This window comes from Denticeps clupeoides, chromosome 3 (assembly GCF_900700375.1).
Source record: "Denticeps clupeoides chromosome 3, fDenClu1.1, whole genome shotgun sequence".
In the NCBI taxonomy this organism is placed as follows: domain Eukaryota; kingdom Metazoa; phylum Chordata; class Actinopteri; order Clupeiformes; family Denticipitidae; genus Denticeps; species Denticeps clupeoides.
In genome coordinates, this window is record NC_041709.1 from 22492751 (window position 1) to 22514296 (window position 21546).

A 21546-nucleotide genomic window follows, 5' to 3' on the forward strand; every position below is an offset into this window, starting at 1 on the left:
CGCGTTCCTACAGCTGCAGCACATCGCAATCCAGGATCACCAAGACACGCAGCTCCAGCAACAACGCGCACTTCTCCAGGTCAGCTCCGCTCTCGCTGATCTTTTGGTACATGTCCAAGACCCCAAGGCCTTCTCCTTCCCCTGCCTCGCCCCCATCGCCCATGGTCCCATGTCTCCATGGATTTCATCACGGGACTGCCACGATCAAGAGGGATGACCACCATTATGGTACTCTTAGACCAGTTTTCCAAGATGGCCCGGTTCATTGCCCTCCCAGGACTGCCTACAGCTGCGCGAACCGCCGACGTCGTCCTCCAAGAAGTGGTGCAGCAGTTTGGACCCCCAGTAGACCTCCTCTCTGACCGCGGCCCCCAGTTCATCGCCAGGTTCTGGCGTCACTTCTGGGGACAACTGGGATACCACCCCCAGTCCAATGGCCAGACTGAGAGGGTCAAACAGGAGGTGGAGACCTACCCTCGCTGCTACTGCTCGGCCCGACCCACCTCCTGGTCCCAACACCTCCTCTTGGCGGAGCTCGCACTGAACCAGCACAGTTCCTCGGCCACAGAGCGCTCCCCCTTCGAGGTGGTCACTGGCCTCAACAACCGACTCCGCCAGCTCCACACGGTCTGGTCCCAAGTTCACCGGGGCCTCAACCGCACCGAGGAGCGCATGAAACGACAGGCGGATCGACGCCGTCGGCCGGCCATCGTGTACCATCCCGGAGACAGAGTTTGGGTCTCCAACCGAGGCCTGCCTATGCCGTCCAGTCCCCGAAAACTAGGACCCCGCTTCATTGGACCCTTCAGAGTGACTCGGCGCATCAACCCGGTTGCATATCAAGTGGCCATTCCACGCACTCTGTGTGTCAGCCCAGTGTTCCACGTCTCCCACCTTCGTAAGTCTCACTCATCCCCTCTGCAACCCCACCCGTCTCTGCCACCGTCTCCGCGGCGCATCGACGGCTCTCTGGCCTACACGGTCCGTCGCCTCCTGGACGTCCGGAGGCGGGCCGCGGCCTAGAATATTTGGGAGGGCTATGGACCGGCGGATCGGTCCTGGGTTCCCCGGCGGGATATCCTGGATCCGGCCCTTCTCCTGGATTTCCATGACCGCCACCCTGAATTGCCGGGCCCTTCAGGAGCTGGGCCTAGGAGGGGGGGCTCTGTCACAGCCAATACACCTCCAGCCCACCAGAGAGCACCAGACCAGACAGAGAGACGGTGACCCGGAAGCGGAAACGAGTTGAATTGAATTTACTACCAGAGACGCTAGCCTTATTTTCCCACGCCCCGCTGACTAGTATCCACGACCACGACCTTTGCCTGTCCCTGACCACGAGCTTTGCCTGCCCCCTTTGTTGCGACGATCTCCTGACGGATTCCACCTCGACACCACGACCTTCGCCTGCCATTGACACTGAGTTTGCCTGACCCTTGTGAGAAGACGATCTACCGATCTACCCCCCACAAAGCCCTAGTTCCCTCCACGCCGCGCTGCGGCGCGTCCACGATCCCACGCCCGTCCCAACTCACCTCCGGCCTCTCTCTCCCCGACCAAGCGCCTCCGGTCCTCCTCCCCAGCGCATCCCATGTCTGCTCCCCATGCGATGACTTGTCCCCTTGCTCCAAGCATGCCTGCAAATGCGTCCCCGAACTCCAGCAGTGACAGTATCTTCCTGAAGACCTTATGGATCAGTCTACATCTACACTTGATTTCTTTGCCTTGATTAAACTCTCTGAACTTGTTGCCTTGGTCTCCTCAAGTAAGCTATAAACCTGTATACTCAACCTAATACCTGCTAGACTACTGAAGGAGCCACTACATGTTAAGTGAATCACTCCTGGGCTTAATAAATTCATTTGTTTGTCTTAGCTTTGTTCCTTTTTGTATAAAGACAGCTGTTATAAAACCACTGCGTAAGAAACCTACTCTTAATCCTGGGGTTTTATCAAATTACAGACTTATTTCTAACCTTCCATTCATGTCCAAAATCCTAGAAAAGGTGTTAGAACAAGTTTGTGTTTTTTTGACCGCAAATAACATATCAGAAATGTTTAAGTCAGATTTTAGACAGAACCATAGTACAGAAACTGCCCTATTCAATCTTAACTCTATGCTAGTGTTCCTAGACCTTAGTGCAGCCTGCGACACCATAAACCATGACGTTCTACTAAATTGGCTTGGAAAGTTATTTGGAATATGTGGGACAGCCATGCCCTGATTCAAATCTTACTTATCGGATCACTTTTACTTTGTTGGCTTGGGCAGTGATCACTCAACAAAAACCAGAGTGAATTTTGGGTGGTAGTAGCCTAGTGGCTAACACACTCGCCTATGAACCAGGTTCAAACCCCACTTACTACCATTGTGTCCCTGAGCAAGACATTTAACCCTAAGTTGCTCCAGGGGGGACTGTCCTTGTAACTACTGATGGTAAGTCGCTCTGAATAAGGGCGTCTGATAAATGCTGTAAATGTAATGTAAATTAATTATGGGGTTCCACAGGGTGCAGTACTGGGCCCTTTGATATTTTCATTATACATGCTGCCACTCGTTCAACTAATCCGTAAACATGAGGTCAATAAAAATTTATGCAGACGACACATCCCCGCCAAGCCGGAGAAAGTTAACCACCTCCCTAAACTAGAAAATTGTCTGAAGGGTGACAAACAAAAAGAAAAGAATTAAGTGGCAACAGGTTATGGATGCTGTGAATAAAGTGTGTACAGCAAACAGATGGTGCCAAAAAAAAAATGTGTATGAAAGTGTCTGAAAAAGATGGAGACACAGACAGGGGCGGAAAATAATAATGATGCTCACGCATTTCTAAGTAATCTAAATTGGCTTATGAGCGAGTAATCATCAAGGGCCAAAAAATCTTCATGGTCCCTGAACACCTATTCACTTCTAATTCTGCCCTTGGCATTATCTTCTTTCAATGCCAGCAAATCCATCATGTTCTTCCCCCTAAAATGTTTGCATGCATGGGTTTGACCTCACTTCCACATTAGGGATGTCAGACAGTTTATATTTCCTCATTACAATCATCATTTCAACGAATGAAACCCACCATGTGTATGTTTAATGAGTCCATTTCAGTTCGAGGTTCTGTAAGGGATTGAGTGTGTTCATCAGTGTGATGAATCTGGGATGAGTGCATTACCTGTGGTGCACCCATAGGAGATGCGCTACTATTAATGATGTATTGAAAGCGCATGTCCTATGGTTCTTGAACCTCATGATACATGTAATTATTTAATTGGTGAGGTATTCACCAATTCAATTTACTTTACATATTTCATAATATCAACAAAGGTTTAAACCCAACTGTTCCCATCTTTCTTGTGAAGAAAAGATCAGGTGAAAGAAAGAACTAAATAAATAAAGAACTTCTTTAGGAAAACATCATGAATTACGACCACACAACTGTTATATAAGTGGAAACAAAAAGCTTACATACATGGAACATACATGGAACCAGTTAAAGGAAATTCACCTTTAAACTCAAGTATAAGGTATGTGTTTCCTAAGGAATCTGAGGGAATACTACCTTTAGGTCTAAAAAACGAGCTTAGGACAGAGCGATAAGTAAGAGAGAAGCTCTTTCTTGAATAATGTGTGAGGGAACTGCAACTGGAGAACTTAAAGTTAATACAAAATAAGAACCTGATTTATCAGTACAAAGAAAAGATTCAGAAAACAAATGAACAATTTCAAGAGCAGAATAATTTGCTGTCAAAAGAGCTTGAAGCTACAAAGACTATAGCATCGAAGTTACACCAGTTGGAAAAACACCAGTTACACCAATTGGATAAACAGCAGAACGCCATGAAACTTAAATTAATAGAATATGAAAAAGTCATATAGGACACTAAAATGGCGCTTAAGGCAGAGCAGCAGCTAAATAAGGAGTACAGAGAAGAAAAGATGTGTCTTAATCAATGTGTGAGGACACTGAAAATAAAGAACTTACAGTTGGAACAATATCTTGAAAAGATTTAGTGGTACAACGAACAGCTTGAGAAAAAGGAAGCTGCTCAACAAGAATTGCAGTCAGAAGAGTTTGAAGCTAAAATGCCATTTCAGTTACACCAGCAGGATGACATTAGACACAAAATAACAGACCAGGACAAAGAGTTCAGTGCGTCCAAAAAAAACTTGAAATTATTCACTTGTATCATTAGCGATGATCTGTTATGCAAAATGAATGAACTACAGCAAAAGCTGTTGAAAGGGTCTACAAATGGTATGGAGCAAACCACACCTCTCAAGGACATGGAAGAGCATAAGAAGATCCTCAAGAGTGAGCTGACCATCAGCCAAAACGAGGCACAGGAGAAGAGTCTTTTTTGGCTAGACATCAAAAAGCCATCAGCATTTCAGGAAACAACCAAGCAACTCCGAGAAAAGGTGGCACAGCTGTATAAAGAAAGTGCTAGCAAAGATAACATTATTTCGTAACACTTGCACGTGAAAAGAGAGAAGGAATGCCAAATCGTAGATGAACTCAAGAGCAAAGTTGTCTCTCTGGAAAGAGCACTAGATGAGCAAGAGGAGAAGAGCCGGTCTCTAAAAGATAAACTACGGAACCTGCCCAAGTAGACATATGTGAAGGACTCTGACCACGAAATAATCGATTATAAACGGTCTGTTTTGAGGCGCCTTATAGACACAGAAACCTGCTTGAATGAGAAACAGCAAAAAATAAAGTAGACAAAAGCTAAATGTCTAGGGCTACAACAGAAGGTCGATGAGCAGGACAAAATTATCAAAAAACTGTGCATTTTTGAAGCAATTCAAGAGACGGATTAACTTCTGATTGATCAACTGACTTGCTCCATAGACCATTCCCAACCGTAAAATATCAATTTCTTAACTAGAAACCAAAATTCCAGCAGAAATTTTGAAGGGCCTGTCTAAGCTGAAAGACAAGACAGTATTAATAAAGTAGCAGAAAAAGCAGCAAGTCTTCATGAAATAACCAATGGAGATGCTCGTCCTAATAATGTGGAAGGAGCAGGTGGTCTTCATAATATCGCAGAAGAAGCAGTGGGTTTCAATAATGTGGCCGAAGAAGCAGGCAGTCTTAAAGTGACCAATGGAGCAGGTGGTCTTAATTGTATGGCCAATGGAGCAGGCGGTCTTAATGAAGTGGCCAAAGAAGCAGGCAGTCTTAAAGTGACCAATGGAGCAGGGGGTCTTAATTATATGGCCGATTGGACAGATGGGCATAATGAAGTGGACAAAGAAGCAGGTAGTTTTAATACAATGACCAATGGAGCAGGCGGTCTTAATAAAGTGACTGATGGATCTGGCGGTTTTAACTATATGTCCAATGGAGCTGACAGACTTAATGATGTCAATGAAAAGGCAATCAGTCTTAATGAAGTGGCGGAAGGAGCAGGCGGTCTTAATGATATGGCTGATGGAGAAGGCAGTCTTAATGAAGTGGTCAAAGAAGCGCCTTAGTAAAATGACAGCAGGCGTGTGAAAAGGTGTTTAGGACGATCCTAAACGATAGTTTGAATGAGTCAAGGGTGTCTCCTGAAGATCTAAATTTTGCTTATTACTGTCAAAGCTTCTGCAAGCATGAGATGTTATTAAAATGATACCAATGCAAAATATTGCATTCAATGCATTCTTATAAGGATTTGACCCTGTTTGAGCGTTAATAGCTTAAGAAATCGCTTATAAAAGTGATTGCACACCTCACACAATAGAGTACTAATTTTAGATATATAGCTTGCCTGTGCTTTGGTACAAAAGAATGAATAAATAAAATAAACAAAATATCATACTCAATAATACTTTTTTTTTTTTTTTATTGTGTGTGATCACATTGTGTGAGAAAACCTCACATTGTGTAAGAAACCTACTCTTAATCCTGGGATTTTATCGAATTACAGACTTATTTCTAACCTTCCATTCGTGTCCAAAATCTTAGAAAAGGTGTTAGAAAAACGAGTTTGTGCTTTTTTGACCACAAATAACATATCAGATATTTTTAAGTCAGGTTTTAGACAGAACCATAGTACAGAAAATGCACTATTCAATCTTATATCTATGCTAGTGTTCCTAGACCTTAGTGCAGCCTGCAACACCATAGACCATGACGTTCTACTAAATCGGCTTGGAAAGTTATTTGGAATATGTGGGACAGCCATGCCCTGGCTCAAATCTTACTTATCGAATTGATTTCACTTTGTTGGCTTGGGCAGTGATCACTCTGCAAAAACCAAAGTGAATTATGGTGGTAGTAGCCTAGTGGCTAACACACTCGCCTATGAACCAGAAGACCCAGGTTCAAACCCCACTTAGTATCATTGTGTCCCACACTTAACTTAAGTTGCTACAGGGGGGACTGTCCCTGTAACTACTGATTGTAAGTCGCTCTAAATTAATTATAGGGTTCCACAGGGTGCAGTACTAGGCCCTTTGATATTTTCATTATACATGCTGCCTCTCGGTCAACTAATCTGTAGACATGGGGTCAATTTAAATTTTTATGCAGAAGACACATCCCCGTCAAGCCGGACAAAGTTCACCACCTCCCTAAACTAGAAAATTGTCTGAAGGGTGACACACAAAAAGAAATGCATTAAGTGGCAACAGTTTATGAATGCTGTGAATAAAGTGTGTACAGCAAACAGATGGTGCCAAGGTGCCATCCGAGGTTGCATTGGGGGTGTATCTTTGACATTCAAACTGAACCCCACCATGTGTATGTGTATGTTTAATGAGTCCAGATCAGTTCCATGGTTCTGTAAGGGAGTGAGTGTGTACATCAATGTGATGAATCAGGGATGAGTGCATTACCTGTGGTGCACCCATAGGAGATGCGCATCTATTAAATATGTATTGAAATACATTATTAATAGAAATGCATCTCCAATGGTTCTTATACTTGGTTGTTATACTTCATGATACATTTAATGATTTAATTAGTGAGGTATTTATCAATTCAATTGAACACAAACAGGTAATTTAGTTGAGATATTTACAATACAAAGGTTATAACCCAAATGTTCCAATGAGTCCACAATTTGACTCACATCAACCACTACAACATAAACTAGGGGTAATCAGAACTATGTACCATAAAGCAGAGAACATTGCCACCACCACAGAAGCCAGAACTAAGGCAGACAGGCATCTGAAGACAGCCCTTAAAACCTTTAACAAGGCTAGATCCTTCAAGAAAAGGACCACAGAACAACCTGAATCCCAGGGCCAACGGAAGAACCTGGTCCTTCCATACATGGCTGGTGTGTCCGAAAGAGTGAAAAAGATTTTTGGGAAAACCACATACCTGTCCATTTCAAACCTGAAAACACAATGAGACAAAGACTCGTCCATCCCAAAGACAAGATACCAAAACAGAAGAAGAGCAAGGTAGTGTATGCTGTCCATTGCGGTGAAGAGTGCTCCGAGCTGTACATTGGGAAAACCAAACAGCTGCTACACAGGAGGATGGCCCAGCACGGAAGGAGCAACACCTCAGGGCCAGAATCAGCTGTGTACCATCACCTTAAGGACAAAGGACACTAATTTTTGGACGGAAATGTTCAAATATTGGACAGAGAAGATAGGTGGTTTGAGAGAGGAGTGAGGAAGCTTTGCATATGCAAATCAACAAACCCTCACTCAACAGAGGTGGAGGCCTCAGACACAACCTCACTCCAACCTATTTTGCTGCCCTTTCATCCATCCCAGGCCCGATTCAACTGATTCTATTTCCTTTAGGTCTCAATAACAAGCTTAGGACAGAGCGGCAACTAAAAGAGAAGTATAAAAAGGAGAAGCTCTTTCTTGAACAACGTGTGACCGAACTACAAATGGAGAACTTAAAGTTGGCCCAAAATAAGGACAAGAATTTTCTTTACAAAGAAAAGCTTCAGAAAACAAACGCTGCCTAGCAACAATTTCAGTCAAAAGAGTTTGAAGCTAAAAGGGCATTTCAGTTACACCAGCAGGATGCCATGAGACACAAAATAACAGAACATGACCTCAGTGCCTCCAAGAAAGAGCTTAGTGCCTCCAAGAAAAATTTGAAAACATTCACGTTTATCATACGCGATGACACTATCATGAGCGATAATACTTACACACGCACATGCGTACACATTGCACAAAACAATACAAAAAAACTATATATATATATTATACATTTTTCTTCGTCTAGCACTTAATCTCCGAGCATGCTCTTTGCTGACAAGTTAGGCCTTATCAGGGCTCTTAGTTTTGTAAACTCAAAATTCTAATGAAATTGATCGAGAATTGCTGGTGTCTTCCTCTTGTAAGTTGCTTTGGATAAAAGCGTCTGCAAAATAAAGTAAAGTAAAGTTATGCAAAAGGTATGAACTAAAGCAAAAGCTGTTGAAAGAGTTTAGAAATTGTATGGAGCAAACCACACCTCTCAAGGTCATGGAAGAGCCTAAGAAGACACTCAACAGCAAACTAACCATCAGCCAAAAAGAGGCACCAGGAGAAGAGTCTTTTTTTTTGCTAGAAAACCAAAATGTTCTAAGCATTTCAGGAAACAACAAAGGAACTTTGAGAAAACTTGGCATATTATTTCCAAACACTTGCACATAAGAAGAGAGAAGGAATGGCAAATCTTAGATGAACTCAAGCGCAAAGTTGCCTCTTTGGAAATTGCACTAGATGAGCAAAAGGAGACGTGGCGATCTCTTAAAGATAAACTACGGAACCTGCCCAAGTGGACATATGTAAAGGACTCTGACCACGAACTCTCATGAATTGTCGAAGAGAAAAAAGGTATTATAAGAATAAATAAATAAATATCGTACCCCTTAATACTTTTTTGTTTTTTTCAAAATTGTGCGTGATCATATTGTGTGGAGAGGTCAGGCTGAAGCACGTTGTTTCTTGTTTCAACACGGAGGACAACTTCAGTAAAGAATGTGGTAGTGCGGTACAATACGGTAGAATGTGGTAAAGAAGGGTGGTAGTAGCCTAGTGGGTAACACACTCGCCTATGAACCAGAAGTGAAAGTGAAGTGATTGTCACATGTGATACACAGCAGCACAGCACACAGTGCACACAGTGAAATTTGTCCTCTGCATTTAACTCATCACCCTGAGTAAGCAGAGGGCAGCCATGACAGGCGCCCAGGGAGCAGTGTGTGGGGACGGTGCTTTGCTCAGTGGCACCTCAGTGGCACCTTGGCGATTCAAACCGGTAACCTTCTGATTATGGGACCGCTTCCTTAACCGCTAGGCCACCACTGAAAGACCCTAATTAACCCTAATTTGCTCCAGGGGGACTGTCCCTGTAACTACTGATTGTAAGTCGCTCTGGATAAGGGCGTCTGATAAATACTGTAAATGTAAAAATCTAAATGTGTGTACTTTGTTTACCAGTTACCAGTTGTCCCAACTGTATAGAATTGGCATACAAAGACAACACGTCTCCCAGCACATGCATACACAATTACTTGTATGTAAATTTTCTTACATCAATTCTCACCAGACACTAAAAGAAATGGATTCATGTAGGTAAATTTTCAACAGTTTGGCTCTATGTGATTTGCATAAACGTGTCATGGCTGGACATGGATGGCGTACGCATGGATGTGGCCGGAAATGCAGAAGAAGCAGAGAAGTGGGCGCAAATGCTCGCAGGAGAAAAGCGGGCCATTAGTGGCCATTACCGAGAGAGCTGCCGTTACCGTGGCGGTGTAGTAGAGGCGTCAGGTGGTGTGAAACATTCGAGGTGAACAGAGGATGAGGCAACAGTGAAAATGGATGGAGTGATGTGCTAGCATCATCACCCTGGAGCGTGGTCAATCAGAAGGTTTGTGGGAAGGCTTGCAGCAAAGTGAAAAAATCAACAATGAGCGAGCAACAACTAACATGGCCGCTGGGGTTTTATCTGGGACGCTGACTGTCTTCTTCCACTTCCGGGTCACCGGTCGCTTAGGCGCTGGAGGCAGACGCAACCCCATGCCTGGCCCACCCTCCTCACCGGCTACCGGAGGACCCAGCTCTGTTGCTTCCCCACCCACCCTCCCCTCAGGAGGAGCCCCTAACTCGAACTGCACCCCCTCAAAAAATTATTTGGGGGAGCTGGACTTAGGAGTACCTTGGGGCTCGTCTACCTCATCTTGGACCAGCACATTCGGGTCAGGAACCTCCTCCCTGGGGTTCAGCTCTGCGGCTGGATTGCCATCTGGTGGACAAAGAGAGCGACATAAGGGGGCGACATACGGACACAAATGCCGCGCACACACAGACAGAGACAAACAGTAGAAAGGGTCGTATGGCTCCCTCTCTGGGTTCTCCGGGACCTCCTCAGGGGGCACAGCCAGGATCTCGGGATGTCCCACACGGGGCTGGGTGCGTTGGTGTAGATGGTGGTAGGTATGTGGCATGGAGGACGTCCTCTACAGCAGACAGGGGTGCTGGTGCTGCGCTGCCGTTCGGCTGGGGAATGTCCGGGCAGTGGAAAGGCGGGTTTGCGACCGGAGCTGGATGGATCTCGTGACGATCCAGGACGGGCACGTTGGGCAGAGCCATCAGAGTCTTCCTCGTACTACTCGTACCCCTCGTACTACTCGTCGGGACATTCTGGAAAAGGGATTTTATTTATAACAATAAAAGAACTGAAACAAAACCAGGCTCGATGGCCGTAAACGAGAAATAAAGGGGAACAAAACCCGCAGGTGTGTAGCGGTTGCCAGAACTCTAAACACAAACAGATTCACACACGAAAATCAAGTTCATGACAGTCCACGAAAATGCTGTCGCTGCAGAGAGGCGGAGCCACAGGCTTTTAAAAGCTGTCCGGATTGGGCACAGGTGATGTGTCCAGGTGCCGTCAATCCTGACACGTGTAGAGTTTCACTCTTAAATCAACAGGGAGCAGCAATGTGCTTTGGCCTGTAAAATGTGTTGACAGATATGTGCCATCTGTCCAAGAGGCTCATCTCCTCAACACAGAACCTTCTAATGATACCCGCACCACTGGACATGGCTCAGTGGGAAATGAGCCAGAAGATGATGACGACAATGTCTTCAGTTTTGTCCACAGTCTTCAGAGTCTACAGGTGACCTGTTCTACAGCAGAGGATGAGGTTCAGAGGTAAGACATTGGCCTGATTAAAGGCATATCCAGTGATCAGAGCCCTGTCAAGTGCTCCTGTTGAAAGTCCATGGAGGACTTGTTTTCACCTCCCCCACCCCATAACCGCATTACAGACAAACACTTTGAACAGGTGCTCTTGCTGTGTTACAACCGCCTTTACTGAACTGTAGACTAAGTGGAACAGATGTAGGTAGGTAGCTGAAAATATCTTGGTATTGTTCACTGATAAGGCTTGTAACCTCATTATTTTGTAAACTTAGTGTTTGTTTCTTTGCAAGCTCATATGTTTATGGTAATTGTTAGCCAATTATTGGATTTTTTGGGGGAATTTAATTTTTTTCCAACCAAACAGGGGTCTCATTTATAAAACTTTGTATAGAACTTATATGTATTTGTAATCACAAAATAACATTGGCTTTTTTAATAATTGGAATTTTTTTGAGGGGAGAACTGGACTAATTAGAAGTGATGGCATATATCTACCTGGAAATGTGCATCTCTTATTTATAGTAATTTGACCCATAGTCTATTTACTCCAAATTCACAACCAAGAGCAACTGCAATAAGCAAGAGCACTTTAAAGCATTTATTTGACAATAAGATCAATCAGATGAGACATTTTAGGAAATAATCTTGTGGATGAGCAAAGTTATACGTATCTTCCTGAAGACCTCATGGATCAGTCTACACCTACACTTGATTTCTTTGCCTGGATTACACTCTCTGAACGTGTTGCCTTGGTCTCCTCAAGTAAGCTATAGACCTGTATACTCAACACAATACCTGCTAGACTACTGAAGGAGCCACTACATACGTTAAGTGAATCGATTACTCATTCATTGGTCTTAGCCAAAAAATCTTCATGGTCCCTGAACACCTATTCACTTCTAATTCTGCCATTGGCATTATCTTCTTACAATGCCAGCGAATCCATCATGTTCTTCCCCCCAAAATGTTTGCATGCATGGGTTTGTGTAAATATATATACATTCTGCAGTTTGTTCCTATGGATCTCAAGGTATGCCTAGGAGGAAGCATCTTTTAGGTCCCGTTTTGTGTGTATGCAACTATTTTGAACGAGGTCTCTGAGGTTCAAAGTCTGAGGTTGCTTTTGGTGACATAGAAGTGCTCATGAATATCATGTCATGCCAAGGGAAAAGGAAGGGGCTAGAGATCTGATATCTCACTTCCACATTAGGGATGTCAGACAGTTTATATTTCCTCATTACAATCATCATTTCAATGAATGAAACCCACCATGTGTATGTATATGTTTAATGAGTCCATTTCAGTTCCATGGTTCTGTAAGGGAGTGAGTGTGTTCATCAGTGTGATGAATCTGGGATGAGTGTATTACCTTTGTTGATATTGATATGTGTTTGTAAGCTTTTTGTTTCCACTTATATAACAGCTGTGTGGTCGTAATTCATGAAGTTTTCATAAAGAAGTTCTTTATTTATTTAGTTCTTTGTTTCACCTGAACTTGTCTTCTTCACAAGAAAGATGGGAACAGTCTGGTTTAAACCTTTGTTGATATTGTAAATATGTAAAGTAAATTGCCTGTTTGTGTTAAATTGAATTGATAAATACCTCACTAAATAAATAATTACATGTGTCATGAAGTATAAGAACCATAGGACATGCGCTTTCAATACATGATTAATAGAAGCGCATCTCCTATGGTTCTTTTACAATATCAACAAAGGTTTAAACCCAACTGTTCCCATCTTTCTTGTGAAGAAGACAAGTTCAGGTGAAACAAAGAACTAAATAAAGAACTTCTTTATGAAAACTTCATGAATTACGACCACACAGCTGTTATATAAGTGGAAACAAAAAGCTTACAAACACATGGAACCAGTTGAAGGAAATTCACCTATAAACTCAAATATAAGGTATGTGTTTCCTAAGGAATCTGAGGGAATACTACCTTTAGGTCTAAAAAACGAGCTTAGGACAGAGCGACAAGTAAAAGAGAAGTACAAAAAAGAGAAGCTCTTTCTTGAATAACATGTGAGGGAACTGCAACTGGAGAACTTCAAGTTAATCCAAAACAAGAACCTGATTTATCAGTACAAAGAAAAGCTTCAGAAAACAAAGGAACAATTTCAAGAGCAGAATAATTTGCTGTCAAAAGAGTTTGAAGCTACAAAGACTATAGCATCGAAGTTACACCAGTTGGAAAAACACCAGTTACACCAATTGGATAAACAGCAGAACGCCATGAAACTTAAATTAATAGAATATGAAAAAGTCATATAGGAAACTAAAATGGCGCTTAAGGCAGAGCAGCAGCTAAATAAGGAGTACAGAGAAGAAAATATGTGTCTTAATCAATGTGTGAGGACACTGAAAGTAAAGAACTTACAGTTGGAACAATATCTTGAAAAGATTTTGTGGTACAACGAACATCTTGAGAAAAAGGAAGCTGCTCAACAAGAATTGCAGTCAGAAGAGTTTGAAGCTAAAATGCCATTTCAGTTACAATAGCAGGATGACATTAGACACAAAATACCAGACCAGGACAAAGAGTTCAGTGCGTCCAAAAAAACCTTGAAAACATTCAAGTTTATCATGAGCGATGATCTGTTATGCAAAATGGATGAACTACAGCAAAAGCTGTTGAAAGGGTCTACAAATGGTATGGAGCAAACCACACCTCTCAAGGACATGGAAGAGCATAAGAAGATCCTCAAGAGTGAGATGACCATCAGCCAAAACGAGGCACAGGAGAAGAGTCTTTTTTGGCTAGACATCAAAAAGCCATCAGCATTTCAGGAAACAACCAAGCAACTCCGAGAAAAGGTGGCACAGCTGTATAAAGAAAGTGCTAGCAAAGATAACATTATTTCGTAACACTTGCACATGAGAAGAGAGAAGGAATGGCAAATCGTAGATGAACTCAAGAGCAAAGTTGTCTCTCTGGAAAGAGCACTAGATGAGCAAGAGGAGAAGAGCCGGTCTCTAAAAGATAAACTACGGAACCTGCCCAAGTAGACATACGTGAAAGACTCTGACCACTAAATAATCGATCATAAGCGGACTGTTTTGAGGTGCCTTATAGACACAGAAACCTGCTTGAATGAGAAACAGCAAAAAATAAAGTAGACAAAAGCTAAATGTCTAGAGCTACAACAGAAGGTCGATGAGCAGGACAAAATTATTAAAAAACTGTGCATGTTTGAAGCAATTAAAGAGACAGATGAACTTCTGATTGATCAACTGACTTGCTCCATAGACCATTCCCAACCCGTAAATATCAATTTCTTAACTAGAAATCAAAATTCCAGCAGAAATTTTGAAGGGTCTGTCCAAACTGAAAGGCAAGACAGTATTAATATAGTAGCAGAAAGCAGCAAATCTTCATGAAATAACCAAAGGAGATGGCGGTCCTAATAATGTGGAAGGAGCAGGCGGACTTAATTATATGGCCGATGGAGCCAACAGTCTTAATGAAGTCAACAAAGAAGCAATCAGTCTTAATAAACTGGATAAAGGAGCAGGCGGTCTTAATGATATGGCTGATGGAGAAGGCATCTTTGTCCACTTAATGAAGTGGACAAAGAAGTGCCTTAATAAAGTGACTGATGGAGCAGGTTTGTGAAAAAGATGTTTAGGACGGTCCTAAACGACAGTTTGAATGAGTCAAGGGTGTGTCCTGAAGGCAAGGTCAAAACGTTTGCATATTACTGTCAAAATGTCTGCGAGCACATTTGCATTCAATGCATTCTTATAGGGACCCTGTTTGAGCGTTAATAGCTTAAAAATAGCTTATAAAAGTAATAGCACACCTCACACAATACTGTCTTGTGTGCGTGCTATGGTACGACTCACATTAATTGTTGAAAAAGTTATTATAAGAATAAAAATTAAAATATTCCACCCATTGACACTTTTTTTTTTTTTTTAATTTTGCTTGATCAAATTGTGTGGAGAGGTGAGGCTGAAAGCAGTTGTTTCTGGTTTCAACACGAGGGACACCTCAGGGTACGTGTTGGAGAACAGCTCTGTGACTCCAGATCACACAGGGCATTTGTTGATTGGACACAACTAGCCGCAACTGATGCTATCTGTGCCGAAGGGCCCTCGAAAGGAAATGTGAGAAGGAACCCACAACCCAGAAGTGCGAGGGAAATAACATCAAGTCACACTACGGGAATTGGGACTTACCAGAGTACCCACGGTCACCCAGACAGAGATCCTAATGCTAAAGTGTTTAATGAAATCCAGTGCAAGTAATTGCCTTGTTATTAATATTAAAATATTGATGTATTTTTTTTATTAATTAAACATTTTTTATTAAGAAAAGTGCATTTGTTAATTCAACATGGCTCGTTACCTGGAAATTTTATTGTCAGGATTGATGGCACCTGGACACTTCACCTGTGCCCAATACGGACAGCCATGAAAAACCTGTGACTCCACCCCTCTGCAGGGATGGCATATTCGTGAACTCTGTTTGGTGAACTCTGTGGTGAACTTGACCTGGCATTTCATGTGTTTGAGTTTTGAGTTCTGGCAAACGCCACACGCCTGCGGGCTAGTTTGTGTTTTACCCTTTTTGCGATGTTTACGGCCATCGAGCCTGGTTTTGTTTCAGTTCTTTTATTGTTTGTAATAAAATCCCTTTCCCAGTATGTCCCGACTCTGCGCTTGCCGTCGTGACAGAATGCCCCTCCAGCCAAAAGCGCAGAGGAAGAGAAGCAGAGGAAGAGAACGACTGAGAAGAACTCACACCTGCTGTAGAGGACGTCCACCACCCTCCACGCCACACACCCACCACCATCTCCACCGACGCACCCAGCCCCGTCTGGGACATACCCATGATCCCGGGACCCTTTAGTGGAGCAGCAGGTACATGCCAGTCTTTTATAAAATCCTGTGGCATGTACTTTGCTCTTTTGTACTCAAACGCGGAGAAGATCACTACCATCCTCACGCATCTGACTAAATCAGCAGGGAGAGACAGACTGAATGAGTTTTCAGGACTTCCTGGTGAGACTGAGGGCGGAGTTTGATTGGACAGAGCCTGAGCCAGAGATCAGACTGCCCCACCACCACACCCAGTGGCAATCATGATCCGGTGCAAGAAGGCCCAGCACTGGTGTGTGGCGAGAAGATCGCGCCTCACGAGATCCTGGCTATGCCCCCTGAGGAGGTCCCAGAGAGCACAGAGAGGGAGCCATACGACCCTCTCTTCTGTCTGTCTGTGTGTGTGTGCGTGGTTTATGTGTCCGTATGTCGCCCCCACTTCCCCTCTTTATGTCCACCAGATGGCGACCCAGCCGCGGAGCCGAACCCCAGGAAGGAGGTTCCTGACCCGACTGTGCTGGTCCAGGAAGAGGTGGATGAGCCCCAAGATATCCCTAAGTCCAGCAGGAGCGGGGTGCTTCTCCAAAGATTTTTTAAGGGGGGGGTGCAGTTCATGTTGGGGGCTCCTCCTGAGGGGAGGGTGGGTGGATAAGTGACTAAGCTGGGTCCTCCGGTAGCCTGTCATGGCCACGTTCCACAACCAAGTTCACAGGGGGCGCTCCTCCATCGGCCCATGTTTCTTGACTCCTCTCCAGCCAACCGCCAGCTTTATCTATCTCTTCTCCTGCTGCGGCATCTGCCAGAAACCCGTGCACCGCTCTAGTTAGTGTCCCTACACATGCCCTCACTCTCCCATGCATTCTCCGCCCCACAGTTCCCAACATGCCGACAACTATACCCACCTGTAACGCCTCATCTGCATTTACATTTACATCATTTATCAGACGGCCTTATCCAGAGCGACTTACAATTAGTAGTTACAGGGACAGTCACCTTGGAGACACTCAGGGTTAAGTGTCTTGCTCAGGGACACAATGGTAGTAAATGGGATTTGAACCTGGGGCTTGGGGAGTGTGTTACCCACTAGGCAACTACCACCATCTGCAATTGCATTGCTTGAATCTCGTCGTGACATATACACATATTAAGTAAATGCATAATTGTTAAGTTTTGTAATAACAGATATTAAGGCATGATCCACATGTGTTCATTCATAGTTTTGATGCCTTCAGTGAGAATCTACCAATGTAAATGGTCATGAAAATAAAGAAACCACATTGAATGAGAAGGTGTGGCCAAACTTTTGGCCTGTACTGTATAATAAAATCTATATTTAGAACAGATAGATAATTTTGTTCCTATATCAGTGCATCCCAAAACCTTTACAATTTCTGCAGATGATGAAATGGAATCCTCCCGTCCGAGCCCTCAGTTCCATCGGCCGCAGCCATGATTTCATTCCCGCCCCAGTAAGGTCTGTAGCATGTCTCGCCCCAATAGCCTGAAACCAATTTTAAATCAACCCAGTGATTGTGATGCTTCTATTGCTACAGAATTTACGTTACGAACAAACACTGTTGGTGATTAGTGCTTTGAAATATATCGTGATGTGAGCTAAGAAAGAAAAAAAAAAAAACAACAACAATTGGAACACATTTACAGCAGCAGTAACAAAGTAAACCATTTTCCAAGATACTATTATAAAGTGCAGAGAGTTTGTAACTTTGCAAAAGGAGCAAATGTCATATCTTATTTATTATACACAATAAATATTATAACAAATCAACATAATGTTTTTGTGTTTATACACTACATGCATATTCGACCATTTAATGCAATGAAAGCTGCAAGCGTGCAGTCGCAACCTTTACACATCATTAACCATCAGATGAAGAACTTTTACGCGGTTCGGCACGTCACGAGAACGGACCTTTGCGCGAGCTCTGCGCGAGTCTGTGGAACATGTTCTGCTGTCCCCTCCGCAACGCTGAGATTCTGGAGACGCTGTTGCCCATGGCCGGTGCTCGGCTCGGCCAGATGTTCGGTCCGAGCTTCAGTAAGTAGCCGGCAGCCGCCTCATCTCTCCAGCACGTCCGCCCTGGAGCTTCTCCACTTCCAAACAACTGAGTTGCACCTACACGCTGCGGGATTTGCAGACAGCAATGTCGCCGCGATCGCACAACAGGTCGGATTATATCTTGCCTGAGCGATTAAAAACATGCTTTATGTGATATTGTGGAATCAGATCCGTTTATGGGTATTTGGGCAGCGCCGACGAATGACATGACTGCAGCTTGTGACGACGCACGGCGATCGCAGTGACGCCTGTTGGAAGTACAATAAGTAGAACGAGCTGGCCTGCTTTACATGCAGCAGAATTGTTCCCTGCATCATACATTAATCAGCATCAGTAGAATGGCAAAAAAAATAAAATGAACAAAATGAGTGCTGGTGATAGTAAGTGTAACTAATACAACACCTTGTTCGACAGACGGCGGCCTGATGCAGGGCAGGGGGGGGGACACTCGTTCTCACAGTTTGTGTAAAGCTGCCATCTAGTGTAGCCTAATGCTGGCTAATGAAAAAAACATCAACAGCAACACCTCACGTCGACGCCCCGCCCCCTGACGTCAGTCCCGTGGTTGCTGGGGAACGAGGACGCGTTTCCAGGGAGACCGCAATCCACCCCGCACCACCGAACAAGTCGGTTTTGAACAGCTGAAAAACATTCATTTTACGAAGAGAGGGATCACAATGGAGGTTTGCGTTTGTTAGTTTTTTTTTTTTTTACTTTTCAAACAGTAAAAGCTGCTTGATTTTAATTCCTGACTTTTCAATCTAATGTTAGCTCGGCTGACATAGTGAGGGATGCTAATAGACAATAACTTATGACACTGCAGTGAGGGCTAATTTGTGTTGTCTATTTAGGGCCATCTACTTAGCAAAATTAATACAAACTAGTTTTTAGCAAAAAATAAAATGTAATGAATCATCAGATGAGACTGATCAGATACTACCGCTAAAATAGTCATTTGCACAAAATCAAGTAAAAAACAAGTAAATATGTAGGTCTTCATTCAAGAAATATCTCATTATCTCAATATTTCATTATTGTTCAAATTGTATATATATATATAAGTGATTGTTGTGAGGTCCACTCCTGCTTCAGCTTCCACGTCTGGACAGATGGTCTCACATTGTCCTCATGCACCCTGTGATATGATAAAGAATTCATAATATGATGGGTGGGCGGGCCAGGTCCAGTTGCAGCAAAGCAGTCACAAACCATGACATTTCCAACCCATGCGTCCCTGTGGCTATGAGGTTATTTTGTTGTAAATATGTCTTTGGATTACAACATGTCTGCTGTTACCATGCTTCAATAACAGAATAAATTAATCTGTTGATCAGCTTTGCTTTATAAAAGAACTGTTGGTCTGGTAGTAAGTAATGCAAATGTCGTTAATAAAATAAGAGATATTTGATATTTTGTATCAGTCATTTTAGAGAGATAATAGTGACACTTTTATCAAAACACATTATCAAAACACGCAGGGCCAGTGGTGCAATGGATAACATGTCTGACTACGGATCAGAAGATTCTAATTTTGACTCCCGGCTGGCACGTGCTTTGTTGCTCTTTTGCAAATTTCCCACTTGTGGGGCTAATCACCAAATCACCATGTTAAACTCAACAAAAATACACTTCCAGCCTTGTGCACCTGATAACATACTGACCATTTTGCACATCTCTGCTCATTTTGCACATTCCTGCACATTTTGCACATTTGTTTGTCTTGTCTTGTGTGTCCTGTTTGAAATATCCAGCATATCCACTTACAAGCATCCTACATGATGTTGTCCAGTTATGTCCAGTTTTTCCTGTTCATTGTACAGAAAAGTTATACTTTTATAGAGATACTGTACAGTATTTAAGTTTTAGTTTTAATTAGTATAGTTTAGTCTGTATATACATATATATTTTTCTTTTATGATTGCACTGTGTGAAACATTATTTCAATACATGGTATATTGTGTATAATCTTATACTTGTATATAAATGTATCTTAATATATCTTAAAAACCATTATCCTTAACTCTCTTGAACTGCCAGTGAAGCAGTGTTATTTATCTCTCAGGAATATATTGCATATTTAGATTTTGGATTGTATGCTCAACACCAGAAAAACATTAAGGGTTCTCAACAATCTTTAAATGCTCAAAATAGTTTAAAATGGTCTCTTTTTTTGACACCCTATTTGTATTGTATTTGAAACAGGGTTTGTGTTATGTGCAATGCCTAAGATGCCTATGATTCTCTCTGTTGACAGGAAAAAGGTCAGGATGTGGAGGCCAAGGAGGGAATATCAGTGAAAGAGTTTCAAGACGTTTTAAATGAACTTGGAGGTGAGAAGATCCAGGAAAGGTTTCCTGCAGAATATGAGAAAGTTACCAAAGCCTTGAAGAAATCCCATGAGAATGAGAAGAGGCTGATGGCAAAATGCCGAGAGCTCAGTGCCGAGATAACATCGTATTCTGTCAAAGTTACTGCAGCTATGAAATTGACTCAAGAAGACCAGGGAACCATTACAACTATGAAAAAGGTATATCAGCCTGAAAGCGGCGCATTATCGGAAAAAGGAATAGCATCTTGCTAGTGTGACTCTCCAGCTGAGGGTCAATTAGGGCCTTTTTTCAGGAGAGCAACATTCTAGCCTTTAATGCGCCCCTGTGAAGATTATTAGAAAAGTAAGACTTTTTCATATGTTTCTGCAGGAGCTAGAGAAAGCTTGGAAAATAGTGGATGCAGCTAGAGAGAAAGAGTTGCAAAATAAGGAGACAATTCAGTCTCTGAAACAAGAAATAGTCACTCTGACTGAACAAAGCAGAGGTGCATCTACCAAGCACAAGTAAGTGTGTCCATATTTCTCTCTGTCTATTATCTATCAATCCATCATCCATCCATCGGATGCTGAGGGCTGAAATTATTTTTAGTTCTTTGAAAAAGAAAAAAGGAAACCATAACTGTATTTCACCTTAAATAGTGCTTCTCATTGCACTGAGGACATTAACAGTATATAACAACAATAATAATAATAAAATGACCATCAAAAGTAATGCATTTCTGTTATCTTCCTGTGTGGAGTCTGACCTATGATATGTATGCAAAATTCATAGCCAGCGACAAGTCCTGCATAAAGATGGACACATACATAATTTGCATCCATATTATTTTCAAAATGAGCAACGTGCCAAATGAAATTATTTGAACACAAGTGTGCATGTACACTGCATAATCAGTTGCATTTGACCAGATTGACAGCTATTCAACAAAAATAATAATACAAAGAAAATAAAATATTAACCCCTGTCTTTTTCAGTGTGGACGAACTCCTGAAAGTCAACACAGAACTGAAAAAAGAGCATGAAGAAATGCTCAAAGAGCTCGCAAATCAGCGACAGAACCTCAGCAAGTCCATCACTGGTCAACAAGACTTGGAGGCCTGGAAAGAGGATGCCGTGCAAACCATTTCCAAAGTATGCTGTAAATATTCAGCATCACTGAGCACTAGGAGTGTCACTAGAAATGTATGGATTGGTGTATTCCATTAGCTATTCAGGGG

At 42.8% G+C, this 21546-nt stretch overlaps 2 protein-coding genes across 4 annotated transcripts in view; one reads left to right on the forward strand and one right to left on the reverse strand.

The window, feature by feature from the left end:
• neurl1aa (neuralized E3 ubiquitin protein ligase 1Aa) overlaps positions 1 to 18222 on the reverse strand; it is a 68289-nt gene extending 50067 nt beyond the window's left edge. The window contains exon 1 of the mRNA XM_028971508.1: positions 17853 to 18222. Within this exon, the coding sequence (XP_028827341.1) occupies positions 17853 to 17937 (85 nt within the window). The 5' untranslated portion in view covers positions 17938 to 18222. The remainder of the gene's footprint in view (positions 1 to 17852) is intronic.
• A 245-nt stretch (positions 18223 to 18467) lies between these two features.
• Positions 18468 to 21546, forward strand: part of cfap58 (cilia and flagella associated protein 58) — a 74046-nt gene continuing 70967 nt past the window's right edge. For all 3 annotated transcript variants that reach the window (XM_028971505.1, XM_028971506.1, XM_028971507.1), the window contains exons 1-4: positions 18468 to 18682; positions 20254 to 20526; positions 20699 to 20832; positions 21304 to 21460. In XM_028971505.1, the coding sequence (XP_028827338.1) occupies positions 18677 to 18682; positions 20254 to 20526; positions 20699 to 20832; positions 21304 to 21460 (570 nt within the window). In that variant the 5' untranslated portion in view covers positions 18468 to 18676. The remainder of the gene's footprint in view (positions 18683 to 20253; positions 20527 to 20698; positions 20833 to 21303; positions 21461 to 21546) is intronic.